This window comes from Marmota monax, unplaced genomic scaffold (genome assembly GCF_021218885.2).
Source record: "Marmota monax isolate L192 unplaced genomic scaffold, Marmota_monax_Labrador192_F-V1.1 WCK01_AAM20220418_F8-fsc00012, whole genome shotgun sequence".
Taxonomy (NCBI): Eukaryota; Metazoa; Chordata; class Mammalia; order Rodentia; family Sciuridae; genus Marmota; species Marmota monax.
Genome location: NW_026695227.1, coordinates 32,272,051 through 32,290,613, shown reverse-complemented (window position 1 = coordinate 32,290,613; position 18,563 = coordinate 32,272,051). Strand labels below are relative to the sequence as shown.

The 18,563-nt window shown below is 45.6% G+C and overlaps 1 protein-coding gene across 1 annotated transcript in view; it reads left to right on the top strand.

The window, feature by feature from the left end:
- Window positions 1-272: 272 nt before the first annotated feature.
- The window catches only part of Galnt6 (polypeptide N-acetylgalactosaminyltransferase 6), a 38,975-nt gene continuing 20,684 nt past the window's right edge, over window positions 273-18,563 (top strand). The window contains exons 1-4 of the mRNA XM_046436220.2: window positions 273-385; window positions 7,629-7,724; window positions 12,894-13,487; window positions 15,247-15,419. Coding sequence (XP_046292176.1) covers window positions 12,997-13,487; window positions 15,247-15,419 — 664 coding nt within the window. The 5' untranslated portion in view covers window positions 273-385; window positions 7,629-7,724; window positions 12,894-12,996. The remainder of the gene's footprint in view (window positions 386-7,628; window positions 7,725-12,893; window positions 13,488-15,246; window positions 15,420-18,563) is intronic.

Sequence of the window (18,563 nt, the reverse complement as noted above, 5' to 3'; positions counted from 1 at the left end):
AAGCCTCGGGGCTCTGAACCCTCCAGCCGCGCTGTCAACCAGCTGTCTCCAGGCGCGCCGCGACTCTCCGCACGCGCCGCCAAGGGCTCTGCTAATGGCTGTGGCCCTTGGGGTGTCTAGGACCTTCCGATCTGTTTTGGAGCTGAGAGTCTGGCGGCGGAAACAGCACCCGGGGTGGGCTGAGATCTGGAAAAGGCGGGGAGCCGCTCCACCCGACCGCGAGCCGCTCCCCGCGCGGTGCGTGGCGGGCTGCACCTGGCGCGGGAGGGCGGGGCGGGGCCGGGGCCGCGGAGGAGGAACGCCCCGGCCCCGCCCTCCGGCCGCCCCGTCGGGAAACCCTGGAGCGGCGCGGCGGCCGGGCGGCTGCTCTGCCTCGGCGCGACAGGTAAGCAGCAGAGGAACCCGCGACCCTGTCCCCGGCCTCCGAACCCAGAGTTTACCGGCTCCCCGGGACTTCTCACCAGTCGGGCTCGCTTCTGCCAAGCCCTCGCTCCCACCACCGGGTCCGTCAGACTCTGTCCCTCTTCAACACCCCACACACTGTAAAATGAGGGGCAGGGCCAAACTGGTCCCTCCTGCCTGCGCTCTTGGCGGTTGCGGGTGGCGGGTAGTTCCTCCATCCGTGGTACTTCCTCCACCAAAGAGCTGAGGGGTGAATGGGGTGCCCAGACCGTCTTCTGGAACTTGGGGTGTGGGAGGAGTACCAGCCATAGTCCTCCCTCAGGGGCTCTACACCCTTTCCCCCTCATATCATGCCCCTCCTTGGTATTCCTTCTGCGTGTGTCTCCCCAGATTGGACCACCCAGGACTTATGTGCTCCAGTACAGAAAATCTATCAGAAAGGTTTCCTCCTGCCAGCGCGGCCCCATCACACTTGAGCAGAAGGGACAAGCAAGCAAAAAGCTTGCTGGTGGGAGTCCCTTACAGCCCTACTTGGTTGACCTCCCCTAAATGCTTGGGTCTTTCGGGAGTAGGGAGGGATTTGTGTGGTATTGTGTGGGAGGGGACCTGATGGTTGTGCATGACTGTGGCTGTCATCAACTTCCTGATTTCTCGTCACTTGTTCCAAGCCTCACGCTGACAGAAAGGAGGAACAGCTTGTATTGCCCCAGGGGCCAGGCATCCCAGACCCAGAGCTCTGCAGAGAGTAGGACAGGACTGTCCTACCTGTGTGGGCACTGGCAGTGATCACTTTGCCAACAAAGCTTCAAACAGACATCCTCTATTAACCAAGAGGTCCCAAGGAGGGTCTTAACACTGTGCTCTCAGATCACCCCAGGCCCACAAACACAGTTTACAGACACTGGGTGAGGTTAATAACTCAGGACACACCAAAAAGCCTCCAGGACTTATGCTTATTTTACCAGGGATGTGTGTGCACTGTGTAGGCCTACTTCTCCTCTCCAATGGGTGAGCTGTTTCCCTACTCATCAGAGAAAGGTTGGGAAGGATGACACAGACAAATTCATGTGATTACTAGAGCAAGGCAAGGCCAGGGTTTTGAAATATGCTTTTGTTCTAATTATCCAACAATGGCCAGGATCATTGCAGGCATTTCCCAGCTCCAGTATCATGCATTTTTTTATATTTATTTTTTTAGGTGTAGATGAACACAACACAATGCCTTTATTTTTATGTGGTGCTGGGGATGGAACCCGGGTCCCGCCCGTGCTAGGCGAGCGCTCTATCGCTGAGCCACAATTCCAGCCCCGGGTACCATGCATTTTAAGAATCCAAAGGTAACAGGAAAAAAACAAAAACAAAAAAAACCCCCTGCTCTCAGGAGTATCAGGGCTGAGTGCAAGGGAAGATGGAAATCTGGAACTCACCATACCATGGGAGATACTGGGCTGCTAAATAATCACCACCCATGGTTGGCAGAACAACTAACTCCTATCCGCCACATCATGGAAGAGCTCAGGCCTGTAAAGGGGAGGCCCTGATGTTTATCAGGTGCCCTCTGAGATTGGAAACATCTTAGCCAAGTTCAACTGGAGAGACCTGGCAAAGAGATATGATCATTGCAGTCTGTGTAGCCATTGCCTAGAACTGAAGTCAGGACTAAGAGGGTCAGCTCATTCTAGGGCCAAGGGCTTGTCATGCAGGGAGACAGTGGGTATAATGAAGGTGGAAGGCTGCTGACTCAAGTCTGTCACTAATTTAGCTGTATAACCTTGTCCAAATCACGTAAACACTCCCTGGGTGGGGAGCAAATGAGAAGGTATATATGAAAGTGCTTTTTGGCAAATCTCCAAGCACCAGCCAAATGCAAGACAATATAGTGCCATGGGTAAGGCAGAAGGCTCTGAAGAGAGATGAGCCTGAGTGCAAATTCAGCACAGCTACTTCCTAGCAGTGTGACCTTGGTTAGTTAATGTTCCTGTGTTTCACTTTTATTCTGTGTAAAATGGAGAAGATAACTATAACTTGATTTGATAGAATACAGTGATGTGTACCTGTAGTCCCAGCTACTTGGGAGACTGAAACAGGAGGATCACATGAACCCAGGAGTTTGAGGCTAGTTTATAGTTTGGCAACAAAGTGAGACCCTGTCTTAAAAAAATAGTATTTCCCTAAATATCTTATGACTCCTACAGATATATTCTGATATTTCTAGCCCTGGAAGTGAAACTAAGGACCAGAGGGGTGTGTACATGCTGGAGGGACTCTTGAGTGGCTATGTCAGAGCCTGGGTGAACTTGGATCTTTAGCCCCTGTCCCTCTTTGGGAAAGCCCAAAATGACCATTCTCATTTGATGGGTCTGAGAGTGAGGATTTGAATAAGCAAGAGGTCAAGTGTAGGGCAGTGCCTGTCTCTGTGTCAAGCTCAATGCTGTAATTGTGCTATATAAAAGGCTTGTGTGATGAACAAGAATGGGTTCAGTCCAGGGAGAAAAAAAGGAATGTTAGAAGACTCTTTTATGGTACCTGAGAGCCCTAAAGGGTCAGATTATTCTCCTGAACCCTGTCCAGCCTACTCTGGGTCCTAGGAAATGGCCTAACCACATACCCCAGGGCAGAAGAATGCTGCAGGCACTGAAGGCCACATGGATGAGTCAGGAAATAGAAGTTTGGGGACCAGGATATAAGGATCAGGGAGAAGGGAAATAATATGTAGGTGTCTAGGGCTGTTGGTTTGCCTCCATGAAATCTAGGAGGAATTCCTACATGGGGAAAGCCAGTGAGAAACTTAGAAGCAAATAAACACACCTAGATCCTGGGGGCATCGAGACACACCTTTGTCTAAGAAGGCTTCTTTTGCAAGAGGGGACTTAGGAGTAAGAATTTGAACAGAAGCATGGCCTGCTTACCAGGGAGATAGGAGCAAGGATTTGAGGAGGGAGAGCCAGCCAGTGCCAAGCATCTGGTCAAGTTTGAGAATGTGTGCAAACAGGAAGCACACTGCCCAGGCTGCGTTTCCGCCACAATCAAGTAGAACCAAAGGAACATGAACACGGCTGTTCTGATGGTAAAAGGGGGAGACAGGCCTGAGGCAAAGGAGCCTGGCTGGCAGCTCTGCTGATTATCCAGATGCTGGGCTGTAAGGGTACCCTTTCAGATGCTGATTTGCTGATTTTGAGAGTAGAGAGGAAGGGGCGGATCCTGGAGTTAGGGAATGAATCAACAGGACCTGGGAGTAAGCCTGGGGTGAACCCACCATGGAGAAGGGATTAAATACTCTATAGTATTTAATTAATTAGTTGGGGTTGTTTCGAGGATTTTTTAAAATATATTTTTCAGTTTTATGTGGACCCAATATCTTTATTTTATTTTTACGTGGTGCTGAGGATCAAACCCAGTGCCTCATGCATGCCAGGAGAACACATTATACCACTTGAGCCACATCCCAAGCCCTGTTTTGAGGATTTTGATGTGACTGGCCACCGTGGGAAACTGGGAAGGCTGGCTCCTTAAGGGACAGGGCCCAGATCCTGAGTTCAAAATGTGGCAGATAGAGTATCCAGTCTCCCTGGGTAGAAATTCCACAACCTAGAGCAGGCTGTGGGAGTGAGAAGGAAAAACCTCAGTTTCACCCTCTCCAATCTAGAGATTGGTCCCAGTCTTCAGGAACACCCTTTTTTCCTCTATTTTGATCTTGCCCTGTCTCCCAATCCCCTGAAACCAACAGATGGTTAAACTTTTTTTTTTTTTTCTTTGTCTTCCTTCAAGTCCACACTGCTTGTCACCAGAATTCCTAGGCCAGTAGAGAAGCCCACTTATACCCTGCCTGGGACCGTCTTTCATCCCTGGATTCCTAGGGGTCCAGGACACACCTCTTCCCCACCTGGCAGGGCTTGGAGATCCTCCAGGGAAAACCCTATAAGCTGTTGAACTTCCTCTTTGTCTCCCTGTCAATTTGATTTTCAGTGACTTTTGCTCAGAATAAGTCAACAAAGATTTAGTGAGCACCTACTATATGCCAAGCACTGATCTGGGTATACAGTGTGAGGCAAAGTTGGGTTGGGTTTTTCAGTTGAAAATCTATGTTTGGATAACTTCAGCTTCATATCGAATGTAAATATAGAATGAACCTAGATATACTGGGGGGAAATGTTAATAGACTGGTACAGGAATAACTTTCAGCACATTTCTTGGGGACAAATAAGTACTGCAGCTTTGGTCTTGAGGAAAAGTCAAAAGTGTCTTAAAGGTGTAATTATGGGGGAAACTCCCAGTATTCTGTGGTCAAAAGGGTCAGAGGTGGGAGGAGAGCTTTGGAAGAGATAATTTACCCCTCTGTTCATAGCATGGTACTGGGGACAGGAAACAAGAGCTGGGCTTGATGGGGAGAAAGTGTTAGCCAGGAAGAATAGGCAACCAACATCTGGCCAAACAGCCTCGTAGTCCCTTTCTCCACCAGGAGCTTGAAGTTGACCTGTCCCCTCCCTAACATGATGTCCAGCTTCAGACACCTGTGCCCTCAGTGAGAGTGATAGCAGTCCTTACTTTTCAAAGAGACTTGTAATTGGGCTGTAGTTTGACTAACTTGAGCAAACATCCCCCTGGGTATGACGAATCAGCTTGCTTCTTGGCTGCCACCTCTCCCGGAGGTGAACAGCTCATTCAATAAACAGGAAGAAACTTTGTTACAAAAAAGGCCACCTGGCCAGCAAGGGTGTGTTCTGAGTGGCTGACCCTGGCTTTCACAAAACAGAGACTTTGCCTGGGACTTCTCAGTTTCTGCATATTTAAAGTATTTGAATCCCTGGGTGGGAGCTGGAGGAGGGCAAATGCCACACAGGGGGTCTGGGAGTGGAAAGGGAAGTTCTGCTAGAGCCTGGAACCCACATGACCTCCAAGGGGGAGGTGAGAGTTAGCTAGCAGAGCAGCAGGGTTCTGGGCTTGTGAGTGATGGGGTGTCACCTAACCAAGTGAAGTCACTAACCAAGATAGCCTCACCAGTAAGATGAGGGCACTGAACTCAGACAACTAATCAAGACAGCAAGCTAAGGGGGGTCTAACAGCAGAATATCACATAATGAAAATACCTGTGGCAAGTGCGTTCAAAACATCATTTAGTGTAGCCAGTGCTTAATGTTTAACCTCTCTGGCTTCATTGCATTTAATAAGAGTTTATGGAACACCTACTCCATATCAAAGGAATGCTAGGCTTTGCAAGTGATAAAAAGGTGGAAACAACAAGGCCTTTCAGGTCCCAGGAGGGAGAAGAGATGCCTCTGACACAAGGCAGGCAGTGATGAGGCCAGAGTGTAGGTGGAAATAGGAGGCCAGGGCTAGGGATGGAGGTCATTTGTGGAGCCCTTGCCCAACGTGGGCTTTCAAACTTCTATGACCGGAAAGGAAGAAGCTTTACAAGACCTCATATATGTGTGGCAGGTAACCCAAAAACTCTTAGGGCAGTTTTATACCTTAATAACATCAGGAGTATAAATTATACAAAGTAACAACAAAAAAAAGTCATTCAAAAATTTGATCAGCCTGGTGGGGTGACACCCCACCAAACTGAGTTATATCTGCAACCCCCAGTTATGATTTAATATTTTACCTTAACATTTGCTATATTTCTCTCCATTCAAATGGCATCATGTATGGTCTGTATTTGTGTGCATAAGTTCTGATAAAATTTAGATTTTTATAGTCAGGTATGGTGGCACACCCTATAATTCAAGTGGTTCAGGAGGCTGAGGCAGGAGGATCACAAGTTCAAAGCCAGCCTTAGCAAAAAAAAAAAAAAAAAAAAAGGCCCTAAGCAACTCAGTGAGACCCTGTCTCTAAATAAAATAGGGCTGGGGATGTGGCTCAGTGGTTGAGTGCCCTTGAGTTCAATTCCTGGTTCCCCGCCCCCCCCCCCCCCAATTTTTTTTTTGATCAGCCACATCATGGTGCTGTAATCCCAGTAGGAGGCTGAGGCAGGAGGAACAGGAGTTTCAGGCCAACCTCAGCAACTCAGTGAGGCCCTGTCTCTAAATAAAATGTAAAAAGGGGCTGGAGATATGGTTCAGTGGTTAAATGCCCCTAGGTTCAATCCCTGGTACAAAAAAAAAATTTGTTTTGGATCATTTAAATTTATTTTATGAATTTTGAATAACAAAATTCTAGTTTTAATTTTCTATCAGATACTGTTTGTCATCTTCAATGAACTGAGGATAAAGATTAAAATAAAAATTGATTATTCAAAGTTGATAAGACTAACAAAGGCAAAGGAAATTTAAATGAAACTTTCCAGCGATATTCATTTTTTAACATCTGTAGCCTTCATATTTCTGAATTTCATACTTCTGAAGTTATTAAAGCTCAGAACTGCATGTGTGTATGTATAAATAATACCTGAAATGAAAGTTTAATGGAATAATACCTACCCATATTACATGTGATACAATTTGATAATTCCTTTTTCATCATTCATTCTTTTCAAGAATTATTTTTCATGCTGATCTGCCACATTCTTAAGTTATTTTATAGCACTGTAAGAGGTTTGGTTAGTGGTTGGCTAGCCTCTGGCTCCTGGTCCTCACACCCACGAGAGAAGGTACATTCCTGTTTTGCTTGGTGGGGCCCAGGAAGCAAGTCCCATTCATTTAATCTAGGAAGACTTCCCATAAGAGGATTTCTGGCATTATCTCAGTGAATTGAGAGTCTGATGAATTAAAAAGACAAATGATCAGCAACAGCAGGAGGGGAGTAAGTGGACAAGCACTATGGGCACTTTTTTTTTATCAGTGGCCCTGGGTGTGGGACCCCAAAGGTGAGGGAGATAGGCAGGACATGGCAGGTGGATCCTGTGAAGCCTTGCACTTAACAAAGTACCACAGTAGGAGCTATTCCTTCTCCAAGGCTGGTGGAGGGGGTGACCACCCAGCTCTTGCTAACCGCACTTGTGGGAATCATCTCCTATGCACAGGGCAGGAATTTTTAATCCCAAACTCCTGTGGCCCACTGGATTATGTGTCTCTTCTGAGGGACTATTTGGTTGCCTGCATGCCGAGCAAACAAACCAGACAGTGATTACTGCCAAGCCTAATCACAGGTGTCTTGTTTCAGTTCAGGATGTGGTGAGTACCTTGAGGAACTATAGATTCCAGAAAGAAAAGTTTTAGACAGCTAGTTGGACTGAGAGAGCGAATGCCTGGGAGCAGCTCATTTTGACCCTAGTTCTCTTTCTCCAGGAGAAATAAAGGAGACGAACCCTGCTTCGGGGACCAGAAGGCAGTGCCAGAAAGAGTGAGCTGGAGTGACCTGGGTGGCTCACATTCCTAGAGGAGGTGAGTCCTAAAGCAGTGGGTACTGCTAATAAGCACAATGTTACCACACCTTCATTGTTAACTGTGTTCTCTTTCTTGCTGGAGGGGGAAGGTAGACAGAAGATAGCAGAAAACATGTTGCCTGCAGAATGTTCCATACTATCCCATTCTGTAGCTCTCCAATTGGGCTTGGCTGCAGCAGTTCCAAGAATTAATGAGGTGTTTAGCTCAATGAGAACCCTTTGGATTGACCCCAGCATAGTTCTAAACCAGGGTCAGAAAACTGCCTTTACATTGAACCCTCATTTCTTCCCTTAAACCCCCTTCAGTTCCACAGGAAAGTCTTACCTTTTCAGCTAATTCTCTAGGCTATCATTAAGTTTTAATGTTATAAACTTTTTTGTGTGTGCACCAGAGATTGAACTCAGGGGCACTGGACCACTGAGTCACATTCCCAGCCCTATTTCATTTGTTTGTTTGTTTGTTTTTTAATTTAGAGACAGGTCTCACTGAATTGCTTAGCACCTTGCTACTGCTGAGGCTGGCTTTGAACTCCTGCCTCAGCCTCCCGAGACACTGAAATTACAGGCATGTGTCACCACATCTGACTGTTATGAACTTTTGAATAGGTAATATAGTCAGGGTTCAAAGGACAAAAGGAGATTCTGTGAAAGATTTTTTTTTTTCTGCCCTGTCTCCTCCTGGGACAGGTGCTACTTGTACCCCCTGCTACCACCTCTTTCTCCAGCAAGAATTTTATTTTTTTTATTTTCTTTTTTATTTATTTTTTATTTTTTTAATTTTTTTAATTTTTTATTGTTGGTTGTTCAAAACATTACATAGTTCTTGATATATCATCTTTCACACTTTGCTTCAAGTGGGTTATGAACTCCCATTTTTAGCCCATATACAGATTGCAGAATCACATCAATTACACATCCATTGATTTACATATTGCCATACTAGTGACTGTCATGTTCTGCTACCTTTCCTATCCTCTACTATCCCCCCTCCCCTCCCCTCCCCACCCCTCTTCTCTCTCTACCCCCTCTACTGACCTTCATTTCTCCCCCTTGTATTATTTTTCCCTTTCCCCTCATTTCCTCTTGTATGTTCTTTTGTATAACCCTGAGGGTCTCCTTCCATTTCCATGCAATTTCCCTTTTCTCTCCCTTTCCCTCCCACCTCTCATCTCTGTTTAATGTTAATCTTCTTCTCATGCTCTTCGTCCCTACTCTGTTCTTAGTTACAGTCCAGCAAGAATTTTAAATCCCTGGAGAACAGGAATTGAGTCTTGCATTCCTTCACGTCCCTCTGTGTCCCACCCTAACACCCAAGGGAGTTTTGCTATCACCCCATCACTACATTCCCCCTCTTCATTGGCTCTGCTGCTCTACTGGGTCAGACCCTTCAGGCCTCTCTTAACTGACCATCCAGCTGCCAAGCAGGTCCTTCTCCTAGACGCTTTCTACCAGCTGTTATATTGCTTCTCCTGGAATTCTGGACTCCCAGCTAATCCTTTATTGTTGCTCACACCTCAGGTCAAGGGCAAACTCCCCAGTTGCCTGTTCAGACTCATCTGCTGTTGCTCCCATCAGACTTCATACTCCCACCATAGCAGATGGCTCTCCGTTTTCTGATTGGCCATGTTGTTCCCACCCCTAGGCCTCTGCTTGTGCTCTTCTCTCTGCCTGGAACATGCTCACTTCACCAGGGTGACTCCTACTCTTGTGTTGGTGCTCAGCACAAGCTTCCTCCCCTGATGGGATGTCTCTACTTTTCAATATTTGTTGAGATTCCCTTCTCTTTCATCACCCAAGGTGCCTCTCTTGTATTACCATCTTGCTGAGTAATCACTGTTTAACATCTTACTCCCTCAACTGATGAACACTCCCTGGGCCTTGTTCACCCCTATGTTCCCACAGTTTGCAGAGTTGCCAGCAGATAACAGATATCCCATAAATATTGGCAGAATGAACAAATCTCTCCCATCTCCTAGACAATACAAAAAATGCAAACCAAATGCCCAAAGAGATTTCTTTTGTTTGATTTTTTGATGCTGCTGCTGAATCTAATGTTATGAAAGAAAGTGCCAGTCTCCCCATGCCCAGAGCAAACCCTGCTCCCTGTCGAGATTATGACAGCCATGTATTCCCCAGATGTAAGTGACTATGCCAGGCTTCCCCACGGGCAGGAGAGAGTAGGTTTAAATAGCAGAAATAAAGAGCTGAACCAGAGTTACTTTTAAGCAAAATATGCAAGGGATGATCATCGTGGTTTTGGCCAGGGACCAGATGCTTGAGGTTAATTCCTGGGAGGTTGAGCAGGGATTCATTAATTATCATAATAGAAATACTTGATACCACTTATTGAGAGCTTAGTAAATGCCAGGCACTCTGCTGGGTATTTTACGTACAATATCCCATTTAATCCTCATCAGCACCCTGTGAGTTAGGTATTAGTTATTCCCACTTTATAGATGAGGAAATTTGAGACTTAGAGGGATTAAATAAATCACCAAGGGTCTTGCATGCCTAATGATAATAACTAATGCTTTTTGAGAACTTAATATGTACAGAGACTGCCAATTTTTTCCACATTTTTTTTTCAAAGTTAATCCATATACCAACCCTAGGAGGTAGGTGCTGTTACTATAGGTGCAGTACTGCATTCATGCTCCATTCTCTTGCCACCAACATCTAGTGCTCCATCAGTGAGCCTTAGACTTCCAGAGCTGGCCCCAGGAAAGTTTTGCAAATACTCATCCTTTGAGGTGTGGGATACATTCCTGAGGTTGGAAACTGATGAGCACCCATGCTTGGTCCTGCCTGGAAGGTATCATAAAATCTTAAGTTTAAAGATCTTTTTAAAATTTTCATTATAAATGAGTAGATTTGGAAGAATAGTTAGTTGGTCCTTGGACAATATGAGTTTAAACTGTGTGGGTGCATTCATACATGAATTTTGTGTGTGTATGAAGAGGGAGATTTTCACCAGTTTAAAAAACTGACAAATCTTTTATCCTATAAATATTGAAAAATATTAGATATGTCATGAGTATGTGAAATATAGGTAGATAAAATTTATTTTAATCTATTTTATTATTTACTAACATAAAATATACAAAAATCTATTATAAAAAGTTAATTTCTTTTGGGGGGAGTTATCAGGGGTTGAACTCAGGGGCACTTGGCCACTGAACCACAATCCTAGACTTAATTTGTATTTTATTTAGAGTCTCACTGAGTTGCTTAGTGTCTCGCTTTTGCTGAGGTTGGCTTTGAACTTGTGATTCCCCTCCTCAGCCTCCCAAGCCACTGGTATTACAGGCATGCACCACCGTGCCCAGATGTAAAAAACTAAATTTTATCAGAATTTAAGCACACAAATATAGACCACACATGATACCATTTGAATGGAGAGAAATGTAGCCAATGTAAAGGTACAATATTAAATCATAACTGGGGTTTGGGGATGTAAGTCAGTGTTAAATTGTGTAATTAGCATGCACAAGGCCCTGAATTATATCCCCAGCACCAAAAAACAAATCATAACTACGTAAAATAACTTTGTACATATTGTACCCCTGTAATAATTTTGTAGCTACCTCCTGTTGCTGTGGTGGTGAGTTCCATTATTTTGAGTATCCAGTTGAAACAGCATGCAACACTAATTATCTTCAAATGAGCAGTTTCTCTCAGAAAATTGAGTATCACACTAAAAAGTGATCCCTGGTTCATGCGCATTTTTCACCATATCTATTATATATACCAAATATGATCGATTGACTGTTGATGTTATCAGTAAGACTTCTGGTGAACAGCAGCTATTATTTAATTCGGGGCAAAGTCAAGCTCTATTTCTAAGTTCCCTATTGCCCATCTCTAATCCCATACCTTTTTTTTCCTTGTTCAGAAACTTTGGCTTTATTGTTCCTTTAGTTTCTTTATTGTTTATATTAATACCTATTTAATATGAATATGAATACAAAAATGCATTTGTATTCATAACAACATGTTGTTTAGTGTCAACGTGGTTTCAAATTGTCTGTAAATGGAATCACACCATATGTGTATTCCTTTTATTTGATCTTATGGTGCTAGGGAATAAACCCAGGGCTTTATGCATGCTAGGCAAGTACTCTACCACTCAGCCACATTCCCTGCCCCTATGTAAGTCTTTCTGCAACTGGCTTTTCCACCCAACCTTAGGTCTACATGTTGCATGGAGAAGTGGTTCATTCTTTGTTATGGCTGTAGAGAACTTCATAGTGCAGCTATTTCACACTTTATTCATTCTGTTGCCAATGTACTTGTAGATGGTTACCAGATTTTTGTGGTTTTGACAGTGCTCCTATAAACATTCTTGTCTAGGCTTCCTGGTTTGCATGCAGTAGAGTTTATCTGGGACATAAAAGTAGGAATGGAGTACTCAGTACTGGGGGTAGATAGAACTCAGTGAAGAACTCACTGAATAGTGATGCCACTATTCAGAAAGGCTGGGGATATAACTTTATCCCTAAGTTACATCCCCAGCCTTTGCCCCCGACCTTTTTTTTTTGAGATGGAATCTCACTAAGTTGCTGAGGCTGCCCTCAAATTTGTGATCCTCCTACCTTGTCCTCCCGAGTCTCTGGGAATAGATGTGTGGGCCACTATATCTGGCTAACCAAGTAAAATTTTAAATAAACAAACCTGGCAGGTGTGGTGGCATACGGCTGAAATTCCAGTGTCTCTGAAAGCCAAAAAGGAGAATTGCAAGCTCAAGTCTAGCCTCAGCAATTTAGTTAGACCCTCAGCAACTGTCTCAAAATAGAAAATAAAAAGGATGGGGAATATAGCTCAGCAGTAAAGTGACCCTGGGTTCAATCCCTAGTACCAATACATACAAACATACATTTTACTTGTTAGTACCAAGTTGTTTCCTAAAATGTTAATGTTGATTGAGTGTCTTCCTGTAGAGTTTCAATGTTCCAATTGCCCAAATCCATGAAATGTCAGAATCTTAGGGCAAGAAAGAAACAGAGCCCAGTTTCTTAGTTTACAAATGAACAAGATTTAAGCACCAGCACATTGTGACCGTTTAAAGGTGATGCCACTATTCAGAAAAGAGCCTGGACTATAGCTCCAAACCCCAGCTCCCTCCCCACCCCTATCTTGCCTCATTTTTCTCTCTCCCTTCCTTTCTCAGGCCAAGACCCCACAGTGTGGCCACCACGACATATCAAGCTATTTTCAGGGTCAGGCCTGGTACTTGGAGCTGAGCCTGCTGGGGTCCCCACTGGTTGTGGAGGATGAGGCTCCTCCGCAGACGGCACATGACCCTGCGGCTGGCCATGGTGGGCAGTGCCTTCATGCTTTTCCTCTTCATCCGGCAAAAGGACATAAGTAGCAGGAAGCAGACCACAGAGAAACCATGGCTGAAGTCTCTGGTGAACCAGAAGGATCACGTGCTGGACATCATGCTAGGGGCTGTGAACAACCTTAGAGATTCAATGCCCAAGCTTCAGATCAGGGCTCCAGAGCCCCAGCAGGCTCCAGTCTCCATAAACCAGTCCTGCCTGCCTGGGTTCTATACCCCAGCTGAGCTGAAGCCTTTCTGGGAACGGCCCCCACAGGACCCCAACAGCCCTGGGGCAGACGGGACCGCATTTGAGAAGAGTGAGTGGACCCCCCTGGAGATCCAGGAAAAGGAAGAGGGCTATAAGAAGCACTGCTTCAATGCTTTTGCCAGTGACCGGATCTCCCTGCACAGGGCCCTGGGGCCAGACACCCGACCCCCTGAGTAAGTAGCATTGAGTCCTGGGTGGAGGCCCGGGCTTTACCAGAGATTTTGAAGTTAGGGCTGTGGCCCCAGGCCATGTGCCAGGAATAAAGTTGAAGGGCATTTGAGAGTACAAGGAAGGATTTCCTATAAGCCCTCTTTTCTTTCACTGACCAGTTGTCCTTATCCCAGGAACTAAAGGAATATTATGGGCAGGTCAGAGACCTACAGAGACCTGAGAGAGAGAAACACAGTTATGAAGGTGACAGGATAGAGAAGAAGGAACTCAGGGTTTGGGACTAGTATTGGGGACAGAGGTACCTGGGAAGGACTGATAGCAGGCTGTGGTTTCAGTGGCCTTGCCCTCTGCTGAGGCCTGTCCCAGAATCAGTGGGACTCCGAGGCAAACCTGTTGGGAGAGCTGATGTTTCCTAACTACAGCCCTGGAGGTCTGGAATGTCCTCACACCACCTGGTTTCCTCCAGTGAAGGCCACAAGACCATGAAGTCATTCCAGCCTTTATTTGAAACTGTTTATATTCTCAGTCTTGATGATGAAATCAACACTTCCATCTTTGAGCTGCCCCCACCTCATCTAATGTGGCCACAGCTGTGTTCACACTGTCTTCAAGTTAAAGATTCTGAGTCCCCACTCAGCCTTTGTCTTTTTCAATTTAGGAGTTACACCCTTGATGGGTGCAGTGGCCCACCCCTGTAATCCTAGTGACTCGGGAGGCTAAGGCAGGAGGATCCAAGTTTGAGGCTAGACTCAACAACTTAGCAAGACCTGTCGCAAAATAAAAAAAAAAAATACAAAGGGCTGGGGGTGTAGTTCAGTGGTAGAGTGCTCCAGGGTTCAATCCCCAGTGACAACAATAACAAAAATGTTAGACTCTTTCTGGCCTTTCTCACATGCAGCTCTTCATCCCAAATTCAGGATCCTTTAGGGCTATGAGCCTGGAATTCCTCAGACTTGGACTACAAGTATCATAACCCAGAACAAGGGTCACTTGGTGTTACTGTGAGCTTGTTGGCAAAGGAGGGCATTGTTTCAGGCACAGTGGAGGAAATTGGAGAATCTCTCTGGAGGGCCCATGAGCAATCTCTCTGAACAACAGAGGGGTACTAGAAGTGGTGTTAAACCATGGGATTACCGAACTCCGGATTCTCACCCAAAGATGGAGTGTCTAGATGGCAGTGTGACCAAATGCCACAGAATGGTTGTTGTAGTAGATGGGAATAGAGAAAAGTTTGCAGGAAATTGACTGTGATAGTAGAATTGTATTATAGGATGTTAATAGGGAAATGGATTAGAGAGGAACTGTAAATTAAAAATGGAAGAACCTTTTTTCCTCACATTGAGTAAGAAAATTGTAGTCAACATTCTCAAATGCCAAATTTGCCCTTTATCACTTACCCCTTGGGGACTTCTAGACTGGATTTCACTTTACGCAGTACACATACTACAGGCAAAGAGTCAGCCCTGGGAAGTCCTAGCCTGATAGTAGAGAACAGATGAAGGAAGGAGGAGGTGGGAAAGACTGAGCATCACATCTGGAGCACTGAGCCAGCTCTGGAGACCAGGGGAGGTTGGGGTGTGTTGGCTAGGACCTGTGCAAAGCTCAGAGCATGTGATAGGAAATCAAGGAGCCATAGCAGGGGATGTCAGCTGGCGGTTCACAGGAGCAAAGGATGGTTTAGGGGAGCTTTAGACCCAGCCTTTCCTACTCCTAGAATTTCCATGGACCTGGACAGCTGTTTCCATTCTCCCATCCTTCCAGGTGTGTGGACCAGAAATTCCCGCGCTGCCCCCCACTGCTCAGCACCAGTGTCATTATTGTGTTCCACAATGAGGCCTGGTCCACACTGCTGAGAACGGTGTACAGTGTCTTATACACCAGCCCTGCCATCTTGCTGAAGGAGATCATACTGGTGGATGATGCCAGCACTGAGGGTGAGGCTTGAGGGGCCCTGAGGAGGGGCTGGGGTCCCAGGGGTACTCTGAGAAGGAGGACAGTTTCTCTCAAGGAATCAGGCCTGTTGCCTGGCATTGCACTCATCATAGACGCCAGGAGCAGAAGACAGGTGGGGGGCAGGGAGACTACATTTGTAGAGCCCGAATGTTATTCCCACTGGACCCCAAGAACTCTAAGAGCTTTGCAGCTTTGGCCTTCAGGACTCCCTGAGAGCTGCCAGGCTCAACCTCAACTCAGAAATGCTGGGCAAGGACAAGGCAGAGGGTAGACACAGGCCTTTCCCTGTTGCCTTCCTGCTAGAACACTCTTCTGAAGTCTCCACCTCAGAAGCTCTTTTTGCTATGGTTGTTAATAGGTAAGTGAGGTTGCTCACTTACTTGCTCACTTCAATCAACTCCACAAACATTTACTGAGTGCTTGTGCCTGGCACTGACCCAGGCCCACGGGGTGTCTTGACAAACAAGACAGACCCTATCCTGAAAAGGCCAACTAACAGCCCTCACAGGTCAGATAGTGGTATGGCCATATGAACACATATGAAGGGGTGTGGACTTGGGAGTCCAACTCCATGAATTTAAATCCCAGCTCTGACTCTTCCTAGCTCTGTGAGCTTGGGCAAGCATTTAACCTCTCTGAACTTTGGTTTCCTTTTCTAAAAATGAGGACAATTGAATTCTTTATATGGTAGGTAAGGGGTCTGAGATAGGTGATAAATGAGATGATTCATGTGACACAGAATAATTGACATCAAATAATCAATCGCTCCCTAAGCAATGGTTTCATTTTATTCATTGTGTGGGGGCCATGTTCCATGGGAGTCTAGAGACAGAGGTGTTATTTCTGCCTTGCATGTCTGGGCCTGGTTCACAGGGGAGGCCAGATTGGAGATGGGCCTTAAAGAATGAATGTCTAGGAAAGAGGAATGGATAAAGGGCATTCCCAGGAGAGAGAACAACATAAACAGAATCCTAGAGAAATGAATTTGTTTGTTGGAGAGATCTAGTGTGGCTGAAGCTTGGGTTTATGGTAGGAAATGAGTCCAAAAAGATGTTGAATTAACATTCATACCAGGATAAATGTATTTATTTAGGGAGAAATGAGTCATTGAAAGTGTTTAAGCTGGACAGTGACCTTGTTTCAGAAGGATGGCAGCTTTGGAGGAGGGTAATTGGCAAGAAGATAGGCAGACGACTCAGAGTCCAAAGAATGAGTTCTTAGAACCACTTGAAAGTGGGACGATGGTTCCAGACTAGTAAAGGGGCTGTAGGACTGATGCATAGACAGACTGGGAGTCTCCAGGTGCTGGTGCCTCCTCTCAGATGGCCTGTGGTGGCTGGGGCTCTCCCAGACAAGCCTCCATATCCAAACTCCCATATTGAAGGCAGGAACTGACTCCACACCTGCAGCGTATGTCCTGGACCACTCTAGTAGAACAGTTGACCCTCCTCACTTCCCCAGCCTCCTCCTGCCCTCTGGGTTGTGGGAGATGCTGAAAGAGGACTAGGGCTGTTAAAGGAGGACCTGAGTATGAGCACTGTCGAACCCATTTCTTCGGGAGTTAACATTTGCCCAGGCAAGAAGACACTTGGCATCATTTACAAAGGTAAGTGTCAGGAATGTGGTCAGAGACTGGTGGACAAGGAATGTATAGATTAGGCTTTTGGAAAGGGAAGGGCAAAAGTTGGGCAGATATGGGAGGGTCTTGGGAGTGGCCTAAAAGGGCTCTTACAAGCAAATAGAATGGCTGTATGGAGCAGGAGCGAGTGTATCAGCTTCCTCTCATACCAGGCTCTTTTGCACCCCTGCTCCCCCAGCCCTGTGCTACTCATCCCTCAGAAGCTTCAACCCCTGAGCCATAGGGTGGGAGATATGAACTGCTTTCACAGGACTTTCTGAGTTCATAAGTACCCAGTTAAGCCACTCCTATGACCAGGATGGACAAATGACAGAGTGCCAGATTGGCAGAGGAAGCATCTAAAGGGCAGAACAGCCTGTGCCTCGTAGGGCAGAATTTGTAGTAGCCCCAGGCACCTCTCCAAAACTTCTTTCTGCTCCTAGCAGCCGTCAGACACATATTCACATTCTCTCTGGTTGTTCCTACCTTGTTGCCCTGGACTTTCTCTTAAGGACAATTCTAGCACCCCTAGCTCATCTTCCTGAAAAACCTAACTTGGGCCTTATTTTTCTGTCAGTCTGCTCCAAGAATTCATTGAAAACTCTATTCCTCCACTGAGACTAGAGCACCATCGCCCTCAACAATGTGCAGCCCCCACAGAGAGTTTGTGCACTCTAAACTTAACAATCCTAGCTAGGTATAGTGGTGCACACCTATAATCATGGCTACTTAAGAGGCTGAGGCAGGACAATCACAAGTTCAAGGCGAACCTGGGTAATTTAGGAAGAGCCTGATTCAAAATGAGAAATAAAGGCATGGGGTTATTAATGATGGTGGAATATGATGATCATTGTTGTCCAAAGTACAGGTATGAAGACATCAATTGGTGTGAATATACTTTATATACAACCAGAGATATGAAAAATTGTGCTCTATATGTGTACTAAGAATTGTAATGCATTCTGCTTTCATATATAAATAAACAATAAACAAATAAATAAAAAAGAAAAAAATGGGAAATAAAGAGGGTAGGGGATGTAGATCAGTGGTAGAACACCCCTGGGTTCAATACCCAGTGCCGCAAAAAATAAAAAAGGGTTAATGGTGTAGTTCAGTGGTAAAGTGCTTTCCCAGCATGTACAAGGCCCTGTGTTCAATCCCCAATACCACAAAATAAATAAGAAGTAAATAAGTAAAATAAAATAAACAACCCAACCTTGAGGGCTTTCAGACTCTAAAGATACTTTAGGCACTGTTGAGTGGGAAAAGGCAAAAGCAAAACAAAAGAAAAACCTCAGCTCCTTGGTCAGAGATCTGCAGTCCACAGTGGGGTAAAATTTCCTATGCATTTGACTATTCAATCAGATTAAACGACTCTCATTACACACACACAAACAAGGGCTGTGCCTCTGCTGAAATGCAGTGTCCCAGCTCTCTGTCCCAGTCTAGGTGCCCAGCAGGAACCCTATGACCAAGAGTATTTGGGTATTTGATACTGAGATGGGTG